An 18017-nucleotide genomic window follows, 5' to 3' on the forward strand; every position below is an offset into this window, starting at 1 on the left:
CACTAATATAAGATTTGAAAGGTAATGTCAATTTATTTAATGCAGTACTACCTTCAAGTCAGGATATTGGAATTTTCTTAGCCAGTCTAGAGCCAAATAAAATTAATGAATATGAATATATATGAATACAAAATAATGTATTTTGGTCCTGACAGAAGTGTTCTGCCATATATGTGTATTCTTTCTCTTCTGATATCTTTAAGAACCACCATAAGGACAGATTGGTTTCTCCATTTCTCCACACAGCCTCCAATCCCCACCTCCATCAATACTGTAAGATCTAAATTCATCAATAGCTCCTAGGAAATAAACTACATGGAGAGGTTTTTTGAAGGAAAAAGTGTGGTGATGCCAGGAATTCTCATCTTTGGGATTGCTATTTAGTTTTAGTTCTGGTCCCAGTGAAGTCTCATTCCATGAATGGATTCAAAATAATGCTCCAGTACAAGTAGTTTTTTAAAAAATCCTGTCCTAGAATCTGTAAATGTAGGGGAAGTGAAAACTAGAAGGTAGATGCAACATTTGTGACTCTAAACTTTTGAAACATACAATTTCATGAATAAAATAAGCAAGGATACCAATCTAAAAGTTAAAATACCTAGGATACCTGAAATGCATGCAAGTGGTTACTTCTCAGTGGTGACTCTACTCCAAGGTTGTACTACGATTAAGTGATCATTCATAAGAAATACAGAACAAGGCTGGCTATCAGTATAATTATGTATTATCTTCTCTATCTTTTTTATCCCTGCAAGGTGATAAATCTTTTATTAAATAAAGGGAAAAAAAATAATTTTCTTTCTAATTTTAGCCTTCAGTTCGCTCACTTCAAGAGCAAAGGAGAGGCAGAGGAGTGACAATAGTGACAGAACTATGTTGCTTCTTAGCAAACAGCCACAAACCACTGTGACACTGGCTAATAAATAAAAAAAGTAACAGATGTTGCACTTCTTTTAAAGTATTTGAATGAAAAGGGAAAATGCTGTGGAGTATCTACTGCAGGTTTGTTTAAGTGGAGAGGGAAAAGCTTACCCAACACAATCAGATCTCATTTAACATTACAATTTCATTATAAAATTAACAGAAAATAAATTTGAGATTTCACTAGCCCTAATTCTGCTAATTTTTCAAAGGGTTTCTCCAACACCAGTTGAACCACTACTACCCAGAAAATCAAACCCCTGGTCATACAAGCCCTGCACAGGAGCAGGGCAGTAGCCACTGTGAGCCTGCACTCCAGCAGAGGGAGCTGCCAGCACGGCCCACACACCACAGGCAGGCGTGGCAGAGATTGCCTTGTCCTGAATATTCATTCAGACACAAACCGTCCTTGCACAGCTTTCAAAGGAGCTTGAGCTCAGAATGTTACCTGCTCTACTGCAGTGCATGCATAATGCTAGGCCCTCCTCATCATGAGGTGTCCTCCAGTTAAGTGAGCTCCCCATGACATCCCCTCAGGAATTATAACATGATGGAAGTTATATTCAGGCCAGGAATATGCAATCAGTCCTCTCAGAGGGCACTAGGAAGAGATCAAATGCCATCTGCCCTCCTCACACACCACAAAATTAATTCAAAAGCCACATCTAAGACTGCACTGCAAGGAAGTAATCTGTATGCTAGACAAGATTTACTTCAAATTTGGCTTGGGGTCATGGTTAGAATGGAGGTCTTGATAAAAATGCTAGAATCTAAAAGCACATGCCATTTAAAAACTGGCAATTTCAAATAATGGTTTCCTCTAAATGAAACTAAGTAAAGCCTGCAAGAACTTCTGCACATGATCAATTCTCAGATGGTATTAGTCCTGCTGAAATCAAAACAGAATCATGGGTACAAAACTAAACAAGTGTGAAACTAGCTGCAGTATAACTCAACACTCAGAGCTATCATTCTTGAGGAAGAAAAACTACATCAAATGCAATTTAGAAAAAAAAGGTACTCATCAATTGTTGAAGACAAATATACTGCTGAAGCAGCAAAATTGCTAGAGCAAGTTATTGTTCAGATTTCTTAACACTGTGACAGTGCTTGACTCAGTCTGCTGTCTATCAAATACATGGTAGAAGATATTGTCCCTTTTCCCTTTTGAATTCCTGCTCAATGAATAATTAGTACTTTAAAACATTTGAATAGCTAACTCTCAAAAATACAGTTTTGTCATTGTTACACTCATATGAATTGAATTCATAAAAGTGCTAAATAAAATAAAATAAAATAAAAATCAATAAATATTAATAATGAACAGGGGGATATTTGATGAATAATAATTGAAAAAACCCCAAAACAATCAAACCAAAAACTCCCATCATGCAAACAAAAACTAAAAAGCAAAAAAACCCCACAACTGCTTATTGACTGAACACTTTCATCTAGTGGGGAAAAGTCAGACCCATATTTAGGTTGAATGTTACAAAGCTATGATTAAATTATTCTTCAAGTACAGTTGCTTATAAAGTGGTTTTTTTGCTCTGTATTTTGAATAAAACTTTAATATGAAATAGCAATTAACACTTAAAAAAAAGGGGGTAACTTGTTGACAGTTCTGAACCTTACACTCTAAACCAAAATATGTATTTTTGAACTTTTGAAAGCAAGTACCTCAATGATGGTTGGCTTGCCCACATTTTCCACAGTTGGTGAGCCATAGAGCACTCCATCACTGTACGGTGTCCTTTGGATGTAGCGCAGCCATCCAGGTCTGTCAGGGTAACCCATTAAATTGGTATTGAATGTTATAGGATCATTACTTATTTCACCTAGATAAGAGAAATTATATTAGAATATTTACAAGAAAATGTTAAATGCTTTGATTTTAATTTTTCAACTAGGATGTCATGTTCTGCTTTCACTTGTTTTCTGAACCTTTCTAAGAAGAAAAAAATAAAAAAAAAATTGCTATCCTTACCATATCAGAAATAAGTGAACTGTTACTTAGCACTTCTAGGTATTAACAAATTCATACCTGGAAAATGTAACCAACTGCAGACATAAATGTGCAGGTGCTTCCTAGAGTTTTGGCTAACTGCATGCTTATGTTCAGTAACTAGTGGGTCTGGTTTTTAGAGCACAGTTCTGCTTCAAATTGAAGCATCTAACCTTCTTACAGGCAAAAGCACAAAAGTTTCAATCCTTTAATTTCCCCTCCCAATTTACTTTTATTGATGTTTTTAATGATGGATCTAGGTACTCAAATTACTGTAAAGACTGGCTCCATAATCAATAATGCCTGAAAGCTTCTGTTAGCATTAGGACACACATACAGGTCTTTGGCACCCACAGCCTGGCAATCATTTTAATTTAGAGAACAAATTAATTCAAAAAAGGATCCATCATTCCTGTGAATTGGAGCCACTGATGGCTACTAAATACAGTGGTCCAGCTGTAAAAGCCCCTCAAGTCAAACCAGTACCTTGGTTCTTACTGATACTCTTATAGAAGTCTGGATTTTACTTCAGCTTGTTTTAGCTTTTGTAAATGAGATCAGGCCTGAACACTACTAAATCCTCACCACCAAGGCAGTGTCCAGCTGAGGCACAGACCTCAAGTCAAATCCATTCTGAGCCTGTACAGACACCTCTGCCCTGCAGTCCAACTCACCTCTGAGAGGGCAATAGCATTACAGGACAGCTGATGAAAGGAGATACCAGCCAGGCTGGCCCAGAAAGCAGAAACTGAGCCCAGTGAAGAATGAACAGCTCTCATCTCCTCCAGAGAGGGGCCAAAGAAACAGAGCTGTGTTGCCCAAGGATCACTAGTCTTTAGGTACACATTTCCACATCTGGTTGAGCAAAATGAGCCAGAACCAGACTAAACCAGTACTTGGTTGTAACACAACTACCCTCACAATTCTCTAAGGACATCCCAGTAATCTAATCTATTGCAATCAGAATCACAGATTCAGAATTACAGAATATTCTGAGTTGGAAGAGACCCACAAGGATCATGGACTCCAACTCTTCAATGAATGGCATGTACAGCTTGAACTCACAACCTGGCATTACTAGCACCCTGCTCTAAACAAATTCCCAGCACCACAAGTGATTTGGGGAAAATTCCAAAAGTCACCTGTGACACATTCTGGTTTCCCCTTCCTTTGTCAAGGCAGGCCATGGCAATGATCCAGCTCAGCAGACAAAAATAAGAGTACCATGACAACACCTGACCTCACAGTGAATTTCTGGCATAATCACAATTGTCTGTGGGAACAGCAATTTCAAAGTATTCAAAACCAGATTCCTATTGCCTTGGAATCACATGAATGTCAAAAGACTGCAGCTGTAAGACAATCCATCATTAGTAAAATTTCCAAGCTCCTTCCACCTATGTGCCAAAACTGAGAGAAAACTGGAACAGAAGAAAACTTCACTCTGCCAGTCACCATGGCATAAATTAAGACCCAGGTATCTGTGTCAGGAAAAACACCCATTTTACAAAAAAATGAAATTTTAAAAACATTTTGATTTACTCATGTTTATTGAAATTTTAACCAATGCTAACAGAAGCTTATTTTTTCTTTAAAGTGAGTCTTAGTAACAGCACTCCCAAATAAATTCAGAAGTTTATTAGTGAAACAGGTTTTGATTATGTGTGCACTGTACATAGGTTATTCCTATTTTTCTGTTATAGGAAAATAGTAATATTTATATAAGCCGGATACCTTTATTCCTTTTCACTGCTGATAGCATGTGTGGCTGAATGTTCTCTCTTCCCACCCCTACCAGACTGCTTACACATATTCTAACTTGTAGTGACCAGTCTCTTAGCTTTAGTGTATGGCAAAACCATACTTAGGAAATCATGGCTTCTTCTCTAAAACCAATCTGCTTATTAACATTAAACTGTTCCTAAATATAGGAAGAAGGCTGAAGTCAAAAGACTATTTTTAAAAATGAAAGAAAACAGTATTATGAAGTCTCATATTTGATTTAATCTTCTATTTTGTCTTATATTTACTATATGCTTTCAAATTGCTCCTTCATATAGCCTGATACACACTATGTCTCAAACAGTAACCAGATAAATAGCATTTTTAACAGACATCAATTTCCACAATTTCATATTTAATGCAAAAGCAATGAAACACTTCTTAATATCAGATATATATAATGGGTTGCCACACCTTCCCAAATTAAGTACATTTTTTCACAATATACAATTATATGCATTTTTTCCCAAACAATCACAAACTAGAATATTTTAGAAGTGTAGGACTACATATTTTACTTCATTTTAAGATATTTCAGTGGAAACTAAAACCTGTCTTGTATATCTTATATGTTGAACCACAAGGTTTGCTAAATAAGACTTCAACATTTTATAACAATATTTTTTCTGTATCTGCATATAATATGGAAGATCTTAGCATCTCATACCAGGCTTTGGGTAAGGAGGAAATTCCCCCTTAAAGTACTCTCTCTCCAAAACATGAACAAACAGAACTCCAGCAGAAGGGTATACATTCCGATCAGAGTGCACCTTAGACAGAATTGTGTACACTGAAAAGCAGAAGGAGAGATAAGAGACAGAAAAAAAGGCAAAAATGAGACATGCTCTAGGTAACTTCATGCATTTCAACAGCAATGCAGGCATCTGGGAGAAGGACAGCAACAAATATTAGGCACCTGTTAATAAGATTTTTTAAAGGTTACATAGATTTAAGAACAGAACATAGAGCAAACCCTCTCTTGGCCCAACAGGATCCTTTCCAAGACTGCAAGAAACAAAACTGCCTATGTCAAGATTTCAAAACTTGTATAAGCTCTTTATTTTTATAGTAATTAAAAAAAATGAGGAAGGCTTTTGTAATTTTATAGTTGGTTTATTTTTAATATTACGTTAATAAAAGTACATTAAACGAATTACATAATCAAGTTTTCCTGATATTTTACATAGAGAAAGCAACAGAGGAACACACGGGAACCTTACCAATCAACAGTCATCATTCCCCACTGAACAGAAATGGCAGATTTTTCACTTCTTGTGCAGAAAAGGACATGGCAAGTCACTTCAACTGATTTCTATGAGTTCTTACAGCTAGACTTTCTCAGACCACCAGGGTAAAATACAACTCAAACTTTTGGTTAGAGAGCTATTTACTGAAGATGTTGGGCTTGTATTGAAGGATAAAATGAGAGGACAAGGGGATTTATAGGCCAGTCAGGTGAAACTGATTCCAAACAAAAAAAGTGAAGCCATGTTTTACAGGACTGAGGATCAAAAACTTTAAGAAAATTCAGAACAATCAGCATATGTAAAAACAATAAAGTGGTTTTTATTTAGTACAAAATTTGCTGACAAGGGCATAGCTTTTTAGGTGTAACACATTTGATGCAGGACTACATACATATTTTAATGAATTAGAAGAACGAAGAAATCATTGCAATAAATTAGATGGATAAGAAGCCACTTTATCAACAAGTTTCAAAATGTAAGTATAAACAGAGAACACTGATTTAATAGGCATTTCTCAAGGTGCCCTAATAAGATTGATTGTAGCTCGTATTACTAATTTTATTACTACTGAATTTTAATTTAATGCCCTGAAAGAATTGATCACTGCTAATAGATTTTGTCAGAGAGATGAAGATTACAAATGTAGTAGATAAAGATGGTAAGCCACAGACAACCACACACAGCTACCAGCCTTGCTTGCCAAGCTGGAAGAAACTTTGTGAGGAATCACATCTCCAAAAGCAAATTATAGGCCATACAGCCTGGAGGTGCTGTCACTGGGAAGACAGACTCCAAAAGACACTTCAGAGACATTGTAACAAACTGAAAGGAACAAACTTGTAGGTCCCAGAGGTGCTAATTTCAACCTTGGATCAATAAGCAGGACACATTTGAAATGTGGATAAAGCCCATGTAATTCTTCAATGCTGGTGTAATTTTTTATTCCTGGTATAACTTCTCCAGCCTTATAATTATACCAACTTTCTTACTTGAGATCTGCTTAAAAAGGCACCATTAATTAGGCATTAATCACAGGCATTCCAGCCCTCGCACCACGTACTCTGAGTGGAATCTCTCTCACCTAATTTTAGATGCCTACAGAACAACATCCACCACTAAGTTAGTGAGGCTCCTTTTATAGTCAGTGGAGAAGAAACAGATGCTTCTAGGGGTTGATTTATTTGATTTCTCCTGTAAAGTGAGATGAATCATGTCCTAGATTCCAGGCTATACTGACTAGTCCTCCATGGACTGCAGAGGCATCTGAGAGGAGATGCAGACATCTGTAATGCAGACCTCCACATTTACATACTCCCCACTCTTCAAGCTTAATGCTGCAGAATGGATAACTCTGGATATACTACTGAGCACATTCCACAGCATCTGCTTTTCTGAAAACCACTTTTAACACAATACTGAACAGAGCACCTTTCTAATCATTTTATCTTAGTGAAAAAATTAAAATAATCCTGAAATTTGAATTGTTACAATTCTGTGTGGTTAATAAAAGTGTCATTTTCATCATGTAGACTTACATACAGTAAGATCATTGATTTACCTACTTAAAATTAGTAAATTATTATCCAAAAAACCTCTGCACTCAATTCTGTGAATGAGCCATAAACAGCACAAGGAAGTTAACTAATTTCCTTTAAAATATTTTCAAGAAAATCTGAAAAAGTAACATTAATAGAACAAAGAGCTGACAAAAATATGGTGGCTGGCTGAAGGTGCATCAAATACCTAGAAAAGATCATTTTTCCATTTCTGATGCTTTTCCTCTACAATGAAAATCCATTTCAAACAGGAAGAACAGTGAAAAAGAAATGTGCATTTTTTCTCAGTAAGCAATTCTTTCAGGAAAAAACAAGCATAACAGAATCAGCAGTTAGTGAAAAAAAACATATAACACTTATTTTGCCTGCTATAGGAAACCTATTACCACCACTAAATGCCTGCCCATTCCTAGCAATGAGACATTCCCTGCTGCTGAAATAAGTATGTCAGTAAGGATTTGATGCAGCTATAAAACACTGATCTTGGTGGAAGTCTAGAAATATCTCCCAGAAGAAAAAATCTCAGAAACCTGTTCTATCTTGTAATGACAAACACAACATAATGACACAAGTATGGTGATTAAAAACAGAAGTTCTTGCCCTCCTTGTGAGAGACGCCCTCCATGTTTCCCCCCCCCCCAAGAAGTTTCTTTAAAACCAGAAGGAAAATGATGAGTCTTCAGTCTACTACAGCTATCACTAGCTTTTCAATAATGAAACAAGTGAAATGCTACTTTCTTCATGAGCTTTTAAAACCCATGATTATTTTCAGGAGACAGACTAGAGATGAACGTGTAATCATCATCTTGGGTGATCCAGGGACGAAACTGAATACACTTAACAAATAGATACTAATCTAATGCAGCAGACTGACAGCTGTGAATTGTCTGGGCAAATTCCCTGTGGTAGATAAAAGTCTCAGGGACTGTGAAAAGCTTCAGTAAAACTAATCATGGGAAATTAAAAATCTTCATCAGGATCACATCAGATCCCTGCTAGAATTGGCTACCTTGACAGCACTGCTTTCTTCTTTCTTGCTTCCAGATCACTTGGAGGACTTTCTGTAGATCCCAAGATCTCCTTAGACATCTTGAACACAGGCACAGCCAGGAATCCAGACAGGATTTTATCAGCCTGCAGCCCAGGGCCTGTTACCAGAAGCAGAAAACCCCTAACTCCAGAAATTTCAGCAGTTTCACCATGTTGGCTGCAGCCTGTATGTTGATGATCCCCAGGAAAGAATTCACCTGAAAGTTTTTTCGTTCTTTTTTCCTAGAAATTTCAATTGGTTCTCTCCCCACTGATATTTAGCAGATGAAGAACAATTCCAGAAATAACTTGGAGGCCAATCCAGATTGCCTGCCAAGATGTGCAATCAGTGCAAAGCTTCTTCTCAGCCAGTGTGCACTAGCTACAGTATTTGATGTGTATTTGCATAATGAGAGTAAAATAGTCTTTTTACATTCATGTGTGAGAAGACTTTTTTTAATTGTTACAGAAAAGTTACTGTATTAAGCAAACTGCAGAGGTGTCTTCAAGCAACCAGCCATGATAAGAAAATGTGCAGTATTAGGTATAAACACAGCCATTATTTCAAGCAAAGCTACAGGAACACGAAAAGTCAGGGGAGACTAACAAGAACACACAGGTCTGTGAATATTTGAAGACTGAAGAAATGTAAAGTTTTCCAAATTACTTACCTTAAAATAGCACCCTACTCCTAAAACAAGGACATGACTGGAAAAGCAAGAGTAACATTAAAAGCAGGTTTGCTTGAACCAACAGGGTATTTAACCTAAACTCACCATTCTTCTGAACAGCCTTTATTCTGCTGATAACATAACTGTGGGCTCGCTTAGTCGTCCAGTTAACAGTTCCATTACTGCCATCAGCAGAGCTTAGCAAAATAGCTTTTCACAATAAAACAAATGCAAAAGAAAAATTAGTCAGATCAACAGACTGCCACAAACAATCTGATCAGATGGGATCAGACACCTACATCATGTTTTGGTTTTGGTCAAAGTTTAGGAACCACAGGTCAAAAAAACCAGAGGTGTTTGCTTTGAGTATATAAATATACAATAATATTTCTGACCATAATCTTTTTGACACCATTTTTCCAAATAAGCTAAGTCTACACTAAATACTTAAATCTCTGCAGACACTTCTGCTGACATAATTGTACAGATAACAAAGATGAAGAAGAGCATTGTCTAATAAATCTATTTGCACAGACAAAACCTCACATACAGACAAAAATATATAGCTTTCACTGGAGTGGTATATTTTGGTCAAAGTAGGAAAATTAAAGTAAGCAAGCTTTGCTTTTATAATGATGCTTATATAAAGACACATGGGGCTGATTGCCTTGCAGGCATAACCAATAATCAATTTTGAAAAGAGAACCATTAAAAATGGCTGCCTACATCCCACACAACTAGAACACAGCCTGAAATCAGCTGGATCCATGCAGCTGAAGGTGCAAGTTTTAAATGCAGTGAGGAGCAAATGATTACTGGAGACAGAAAGCAGCTGTGGAGCTGACAGAAAGATTCCATCTCACCAGCAGCAGAGGTGCCTGAGAAAGCTCCCTCCTCACTTCCCACTTTTTGTTCCTGCTCTTCTGGGATGAATAATAGGTATGCCAGCTGTACAGTCACATGCCAGCTGAAAGTGCAGAGGGAAGGAACTGCAGTCAGATGCTAGGAAAGGGAAAGTGGCCATAATGAGTAGGTATTTTTGTTTTGAAATAGTTTGGGAGTAAGAACTCATGTCAAACCCTGGATCAAAGATGGTTTTGGTCTAGCATCTTAATATCCCTGTAAAAAAAGCAATACCAGAAACATCAAGGAGCAGTACCTGTGTACAGGTACACCAGTCTGCAGAGGAAATGAACACTTGTTGGAAAACGTGCACAGTATATAAAAGAAGCCTAAACATCTGTGGATACTTCTGACCTGCTACACCAGGCAACTATTAAATTAGTGATAAGACATTCTTCAAACAGAATTCAGGAGGCCAAACAGATCTGGCTTAAGCAGTAATAAAGATTCACCACACTCAATCCACACATGTAGGACAGATATCTATTATTGATCATTCATACAAAACATCTAAAACTGAATTGAGGATGAAGTGTAATTAAATGAATTTTAATGCACTTTTAATTTTACTTATTTATTAAATTTAATAATTTGATTAATGCAATAATTGCCATACCAACACAATAACGTTTCTAACAACTTTTTTCCTGCTGGACTGATCTGCATATATTGCAAGTCTTAATATAATAACATCCTAGGGACTATGAAATTTAGTACTGCATCAGACTTGGCATAAATTATATAATTCTTGAAAAACTCAAGAAATTCCTAAAAAGATCAAATAAAGTTGCTCCATTGTTCCAACAGGATGAGCTGGGCAATCAGAGGCTTGTCAGCTACAAACCAGCACCAGTACCAGACAAAACAATTAACAGAAGATTAGATAACTGCATTATTAAATGGAGAAAAGTATTAGAGTTGTCAAAATTATTATACTTATCACAGTCCTTATTTAATCCTCATTAAGGATTTCATGGATCTTTTTTGACACTTTTGGTGAGCCCACAAGTTTTTCCTGATAAAGACAGCAATAATAACATTACTCTTAGCTATACAGCTTGTCACTTAACACTTCAATTGAAAAGTAAATACTAAATCATTTTAGCACATTTAAATGCAATTTAAAAAATAAAAAAATAAAGACAAGTTCCACAATGTGTTTTTCAATATAAATGGTCAGTAAGTGTCTCTCATTTGGGTTCCAAGTTGTGCTGGGTTTGGCTGTGTGGATTGAAGAAGTCACCTGTCTACCTCTCCATGCTATGCTGCATTTCACAGAGGAACTGGAAAAGCAACCAGTATGCCTGTTTTCAGATCCTAGAGTTTGTAGTGTGATGTTTTCATATATACCACCCCTGAACTGATTTCAAATGACAGATGTGAAAAGCAAGAGAATAGGGCTGCTAAAAAGTTAATTTGTTATATGAGTTTTCTGGTGGGTCTCACAAAGTTTTGGCATTAGCCTTATGTAACTGGGGTGGAAGAAAGAGAGGCAGGAGAGAGATGGGGAGAAAAAGAATTACTTGTATGTATCAAATATACTGATAGAATTTGCAGGTAAAAACAAAGGCCAGGAGACTGACAAATAATAGAGATGGCAGAACAGTCTGCATTGTCTGTGAAAAGGTGATCAGTGATGTGCAGTTCAATAGAACAAAATGTAACTGCACAGCAGGAACAAAGGCATCAGCATGCCAAACACATACTGTGAGCACTCAATTCAGGGATCTCAGCTTGGGTAACAACCTAGAGACGTAAGTCAGGTTGAACAGAGCTTTCACCAGAACGCTGGCTAGAACAGCTGACATGTAAACAGCAACATCAAGGAGGAACAGGCAGACTTTATTTTTGTACTTGACACAGATATGATCACTGCTCAAATGCTCTGTCTAGCAGAGCCTTCAAGAAGCAACTGACAACACGAGGAAGGCTCTGGGAAGATCTGAATATGATTAAAAGATTACAAAAGAGACCTTATACTACAGAATGCAGGGATTCAAACTATGCATTTTATCAAAGAGACAGTTCAGAATTAATTTAATCAGCCTTGTACTCACGATGAAAAGAATGTTAATAGTGTCAGGCTCTTCAGTCTGTTACACAAGTTGCCACAGTTGCTGGAGAAGCCACCACTGCCTTCAACAGCAGGAGCACTTCATAGCCCTGTGCCTGGGACTTGAATATGCCCAGGTGAAGCATATCACAGTTTTTTCCTCTTTCTCCAATTATGCTTTCTTTAAGTTATACCTTAATTATAATTGTGTTGGTTATAAATAAAAATCACATTTGTATTAATTTATGCTCTTTTTCCCCCCTTTTTAAAGTACATTTGCATAAGATTAACAACCGAATATTTAACAGAATGGATACCCACAACAACTTCTGACCACACAACAATCAGAAAAGGACACAAGTATCATGGACCAATTTTACCTTCCCCATTGCTTTACTGCACTCTGACCTCCAAGCAATATCCTGCACCTCCACCTATCCTCTTATTCCTTCTTTGAAGTAGGATCTCAAGCCCATCTCTCCTACTATTAAAGCAGTACACAGCTCAGGCTATCAAACCCAGCCACTTCCCCTCTCTCCTACACCTTCACCTTGTCCTGGGACCTGACATAAACACATGCTTGCTAGTTTGATGCCACAGACCAGGGCCTCTGGCCATGCTTACACTGCCCCTCACTCTCTTACAGCACAACCCCACTGCAAAAAGCTACCCTTGCCCTCCTCTACTGCATATCCCATCTGGCTCGGTCCTCCTTCCTCTGAATTCCGAGCTGGAAGTGCAGATTCATACACAGCACATTTTTCTGAAGGACTGCAGGGAACCACACAGCAGAACAGTTAGAAAATGACACCATAAGTTGAAATGAAACATCTGTGAAGAGAGAACCACCTGCAAGGTGCATAGCCCACAGCTGAAATCAGAGCTCTTAGCCAGGCAGTTACTGAGGATCCACTGGTGTCCGCACTGGATACTTGCCCAGCTGGTCACATCATCCACTAAAGCAGGCAGAAGTTGCAGCGCCCACCTACTCTCCCTTCTCTTCCAACTTCCACACAGTCCTCTTGCCTACTAGCTAGTACGTGGCAGAAATTTACTATTAATTAGAAGGGATTCTCTCAGTGGAAATTCACATTGAAACTGGATATATTTTAACCCTTTTCAACAACAGCTACTATGTAAGAAACAGGAATTAATTTGTATCAGTTTTCCATCACAGATTGCTCAGGTCCCTCTACATTCAAACTTTTAAAAGTCCAAATCAACCCCAGGAATGTTTCTCGGCTCTATTCTTATTAATCTTTGTTCAGTAGGCAATGGTTTTCCATCTGCTCCTGTGCTATCCACTGATTACTGCAACATCTGAACATTTCTCCTAAATCATTGAAGTAATGTAACCAAATAAAGCATTTATCAGTCTTACTGTTAAACTTCAGCATTAGCATTCATGGGAATGCTACAAATTAACTACTTGGAGAACAAAACCCTCATGATTCATTAACAGTAACATTTACCCACCACCATTCTCCCTCCTACTGCAGGCCTGACAAGAGAAAACTTAAGTTAGCATTTCCACGAAGGTGAGGAAAACATTGTCAGTTCCTGTGGTTCCAGCCTGAGTGTAACCAAAGGGGTATGACCAGGCCACCCTGGCGGCCTGCTATTCCAGGATGTCTCACACATTTCTATCATCTTTTTGATATGAACTATCAGGGTATCCCTGCAATTGCATTCCAGATTTCAGAGGCAGCAATTGTTCTGAAAGACAAGGAATTCAGAAAAGTCATTGGCTTCAATACACTAAGATTTCTGCTTGCTCAGTAGGTTGTTCTTTCTAACTTCTCATTTTCATAGTTTGGACTGTCACTAAAATAACCTACAATTAAAAGACATTTTGGCTGTCTGTGTTGCAATTGTAACAACATTTAGATACAGACTCAAATTCCTATGGAAGTAATCAAAACTAGCAACTCTCTTCTTTCATCTAGAAGTCTGCCACGGAAGATACTCTACACCCATAGTGACTACTGTAAATTTATCACCCTCTATTCAGGAAGAATTCAAAAGCTCTTCAGATACTGAAAAAACCAGATACTCTTGTCTAGGCTTTAAATAACTTCTTTCTTTGGTTGGAAATAATCTTTCTTCTAAAGAAAGGGTTTTACTTCAGTGACTGCAATCCCTGAAGTACTTTAATGAACTTCCAACCAAATCTAAAACCATTAAGGAGCAAAACTAAGCCTCTCTACACACTGAGCAGTTACATCTCCTGCCATAAAGCTGACTTCTTACTGTCTGGCTTTAGGACCTCCAAGATGACTCCATGTACTGGCTATAAATAATATGTTTCTGTAATGAAAAGCATATTAATGAAACAGCTATCTTTTCCCCTCCTGTAATTACTTATTCAAGTAAGTACCTATTGACAGTAGATTGTATTGACCTGGCTCAGATTAGCAGTACAGGCGGTATCTTCATAGGCAGGCAGACATTCAGAGGCTCTCTGCAGGAAACCTGCTTCTCTGCTCTTATGCTTGCAGCACAACAGGAACAAGGGCAGGTGTGCTGTGGTGTTAGCTGGAGAACACCAGAGCACGTGTGAGATGTTGTGCCTCCTTGCACAGGGCGCGGCTCAGCAGAGGAGCGTTGCCAACAGCACTTCTGCTGTCAACAGCAGGGCAGGGATGGGTTCAGCCTCCTGGATCCCGCCCCAGGCAGTGATTTCACAGCTCTTCTAAATGGGCAAGTCTGCAGCCCTGCTCAAAAGGGGCGTTGCCAGCACATTCTGCATCACCCAGCACACACCCGTGGAAACAATCCCAAACCAGTCCTGGGCAGCACTTACACTTCAGTGAACTATTCCTGTGGGTCAAGTAGTTTTGAGCAAGGTGACCCAATCCACAGCGTCACTGTACCAGTTTATTTGTCACTAGGGAAAGCAGCAAATAATCCCTAGCTGTGCAAGGGCTGGAGAATGCTTTCTGGCAGCAGTGCAGCCTTATGAGAAATTAATGTGACCACATAACCACAGCTTGCAAAGTGAGAACTAATGAGCTTCTTCCTCATTTTGACCCCTTTATAGGAAAAGGAGAATGCAATTCCATTTCTCTACAACAAATAAACCAGGGTTCCAGGGACAACATGGGCACTGACAACTGATTCTAAGTGCAGAAATACAGGGCAAAACCACCGGCCACAGTCACTCAAAAGAAGCTTTGATAACTGCTCTCTCTGCAGATACACAATATGGGGGCAACTCATTGCTCTGCCAAACTAATATGACAGAGCTTGTTAGTGCAACTGAGCAAACTTCTAGGAAGTCTGTTATATAAAGCTAGAGTCAAAGAACACCTGACTAGTTTCTAGCAGGAATGCTTAATCCTATATATCACTTCTCACAATGAAGTCCCATGTTTTTGTAGCAGTGTAGCATCATCAGCTTGCATCTGGGAGTCAATAGCTTCAATTTGAGTACTATACCAGACCCCTAGGAGCAACTGAAATCACTCTTACAACCTTTAAAGTCTTAATTCTTGTGAAATTCCCGGATGATGAAATAATGTTTTGCCTCAAGGAGGATAGGGAGAAGTGAGAGGCAGACAACCCTTCTGAGGTCTGACAGCAGTTATCCTCCTCCAGGAAGCCTTTTGTCATGCATTTTTAAGAAATGCAAAAATCATAAGTAAACTTTCTTTGGTAGATCAAGTGCTACAACACAAATGGGGAAAAAACTAATCCATATTAGTTGAGGAAAACAAAAATAAATCTATTTACAAGTCTTGCGCTACTTCACACATGCCATTTTGTCTGTCAGATATCTCTTGCCTTGTTAAGTAATGCTGCAGTACTGTAAAGTTTACAGGATTCAAAAGAATGGATTTTCATGCTGGGCAATGCATCTTGGAGCAGCAGACAAGGTTGGAACTTCTTTACTTAGGGAGAATAGAGGGGAACTCAGGTAAGCTCCTGGGACAGCTTTGTTCAGATCACGAACATACGACAAATCTCCACAGATTTTATATAGATATCTCTTAAAAGAATGTAACTAAACTAAAAGAAACATGAACTAAAGCTCATGCCTCCTTTTTTACATCAGTTTCAAACCACATATTCTTCTGTTTTAACTAATGAAATCTCACTGAAACAACCTTAGAAAGGTTTAAGTGGAAAAGTTATCATGAAAGACCTCTTCCCTTACCACGTAGCCTGGAAAGGACTTGTGGATTAAGCTCACAATTCAGTTTCTAGAAGGTCATTTAGTTGACCTTTGTAAAATACATCATTTCAGTTGATACTGAAAGCTTATTCTCAATTGTCCTAGTTCTTCCCTGGTTGTTATCCCATAATCAGTCATGAAGGGGAAGGCGGAAGAGGTAGGAAAAATTTCCTCGTAAGGGAAAAGGAGTCTTGTCTTGCATCTAACAAATGAAGTTTTATCCTCACATTGAACAAATTCACACTTAAGTTCTCACCACATCTTTAATATATCCAGTGCCTCATGTCAATTCTGTGGCTAATAACCTATGACAAGTATGGTCATAAGTAAAAGAAGTACTAAGAGGGTACCTAGATACTATTCAAAAGGAAACAGAGCAGACTGCTTGCAGAAAACACACCACTGACCTCTCAGAACTCAAAATAACCCAAACAGATTTCTCGCTGTTAACTTACTCTTGGTGTAACAAGTCTCACAAAGGCAGTCCTGTGGCTGGGCTGCTATTAAGTGTCGGTTGTTTAATGTATTTCACTGTGAAGAACCTGCAGGCGAAAAACCTGCATGAAAGCTATTATTTAGCTTTTAGGGACCAGGATCAAGACTTTTTCTGAATTCCTAATTTTGGCTCGGTTGGACTAAGTGGTGGTCAAGAGGGGAAGTAACGGAGAAGAAGGGGAACACTACAGACACCCCCGTACACACAGCAGCCCGTCTCTCGCCTCAGGCACCAGGTCGAGGCACCGGAGGAGCGCAGCGGGCCCGGCCCAGTCCCCGGGAGCGGAGGCTCCCGCGCCATCCAGCGGCTCTGATCCAGGCCCGGCTCCCGCGCCCTCCGGCACTCCCGCTCCGGCCTCACCCACCGCCCCCGGGCTCCCTCAGCCCGGGCCCCGCCGTGCCGGGAGGGGCTGTAGCGGTCCCGGGGCGCGCAGGCCGCCATCCCCGCGCCGCCTGTGGAGCGTCCTCCGGGAGCTGCCAGCACGGGGAGATGCTGGGACAGCCCGGCCCCCGCACTGACAGGGGGACGGAGCAGCGGGAATGGGGCGCGCAGCCAGCGCAGCCGGAGGGCGAGGCGGGGGGTGGTTCCGCCGGGAGGGGACGCGAAGCCCCAGCAGAGGCAGCGCCGCGGCGCAGGCCGGCCGCTGCCGGCGGGGCCCGCCACCGCTCGCCGCGGGGAGACGCGCCGTGACCGACCTGTCAGCAGGAGCGTGGTGAGGGCGCTGTGCGGCCACGGCCCCGCCGCGCAGCACCGCATCGCTCCCCGCTCCTCCGCCAGCTGCTGCCGACACCACCGCCGCCGCATCCTCTACGCCGCCAAGTACCGCTACTCCTGCCGCCGCTGCCGCCGCCTCGCCCCGCGGCGGCCGCAGCATCCTCCCCTTCCCGCCCCGCTCCTCCCCGCCCCGCCCCGGCCGCCGTCTCCAGGCAGCGCGGCCGGGAAATGCCGGGCATGCCGGGAGGAGCCGTTCGCCGCCATGGCGGAGTGGGCAGGGTGAGCGGAGCTGCTCTGTGCGGGCTCCGTGGGGAGCGGGCTCAGCGGGACGAGACTGCCCTCCCCTCAGGGCGGGAGCAGAGCGGCTGTGGCCCCGGCGGAGGCTGGGGCAGTCCCGCTCGCCCTGCGGTGCAGATGTGGCGGGACGAAGCCGTGGTGCCCCGGGTGGAGGGGCGCGGCGTAGGCT

General features: G+C 40.4%; 1 protein-coding gene across 5 annotated transcripts in view; it reads right to left on the reverse strand.

Moving 5' to 3' along the window:
• Positions 1-17710, reverse strand: part of SGCE (sarcoglycan epsilon) — a 32867-nt gene extending 15157 nt beyond the window's left edge. For 4 of the 5 annotated variants that reach the window (XM_054273338.1, XM_054273339.1, XM_054273340.1 and 1 more), the window contains exons 1-3: positions 17533-17710; positions 5376-5498; positions 2602-2759 (exon numbers count right to left, since the gene is read on the reverse strand). In XM_054273338.1, the coding sequence (XP_054129313.1) occupies positions 2602-2759; positions 5376-5498; positions 17533-17641 (390 nt within the window). In that variant the 5' untranslated portion in view covers positions 17642-17710. Of the gene's footprint in view, positions 1-2601; positions 2760-5375; positions 5499-9316; positions 9422-17532 lie in introns of all 5 variants that reach the window. The other variant, XM_054273341.1, reaches the window with a different exon arrangement.
• Positions 17711-18017: the final 307 nt, after the last annotated feature.

This window comes from Melozone crissalis, unplaced genomic scaffold, assembly GCF_028551555.1.
Source record: "Melozone crissalis strain CALT ecotype California unplaced genomic scaffold, PUWL_Pcris_2 ptg000016l_1, whole genome shotgun sequence".
NCBI classification, from domain to species: domain Eukaryota; kingdom Metazoa; phylum Chordata; class Aves; order Passeriformes; family Passerellidae; genus Melozone; species Melozone crissalis.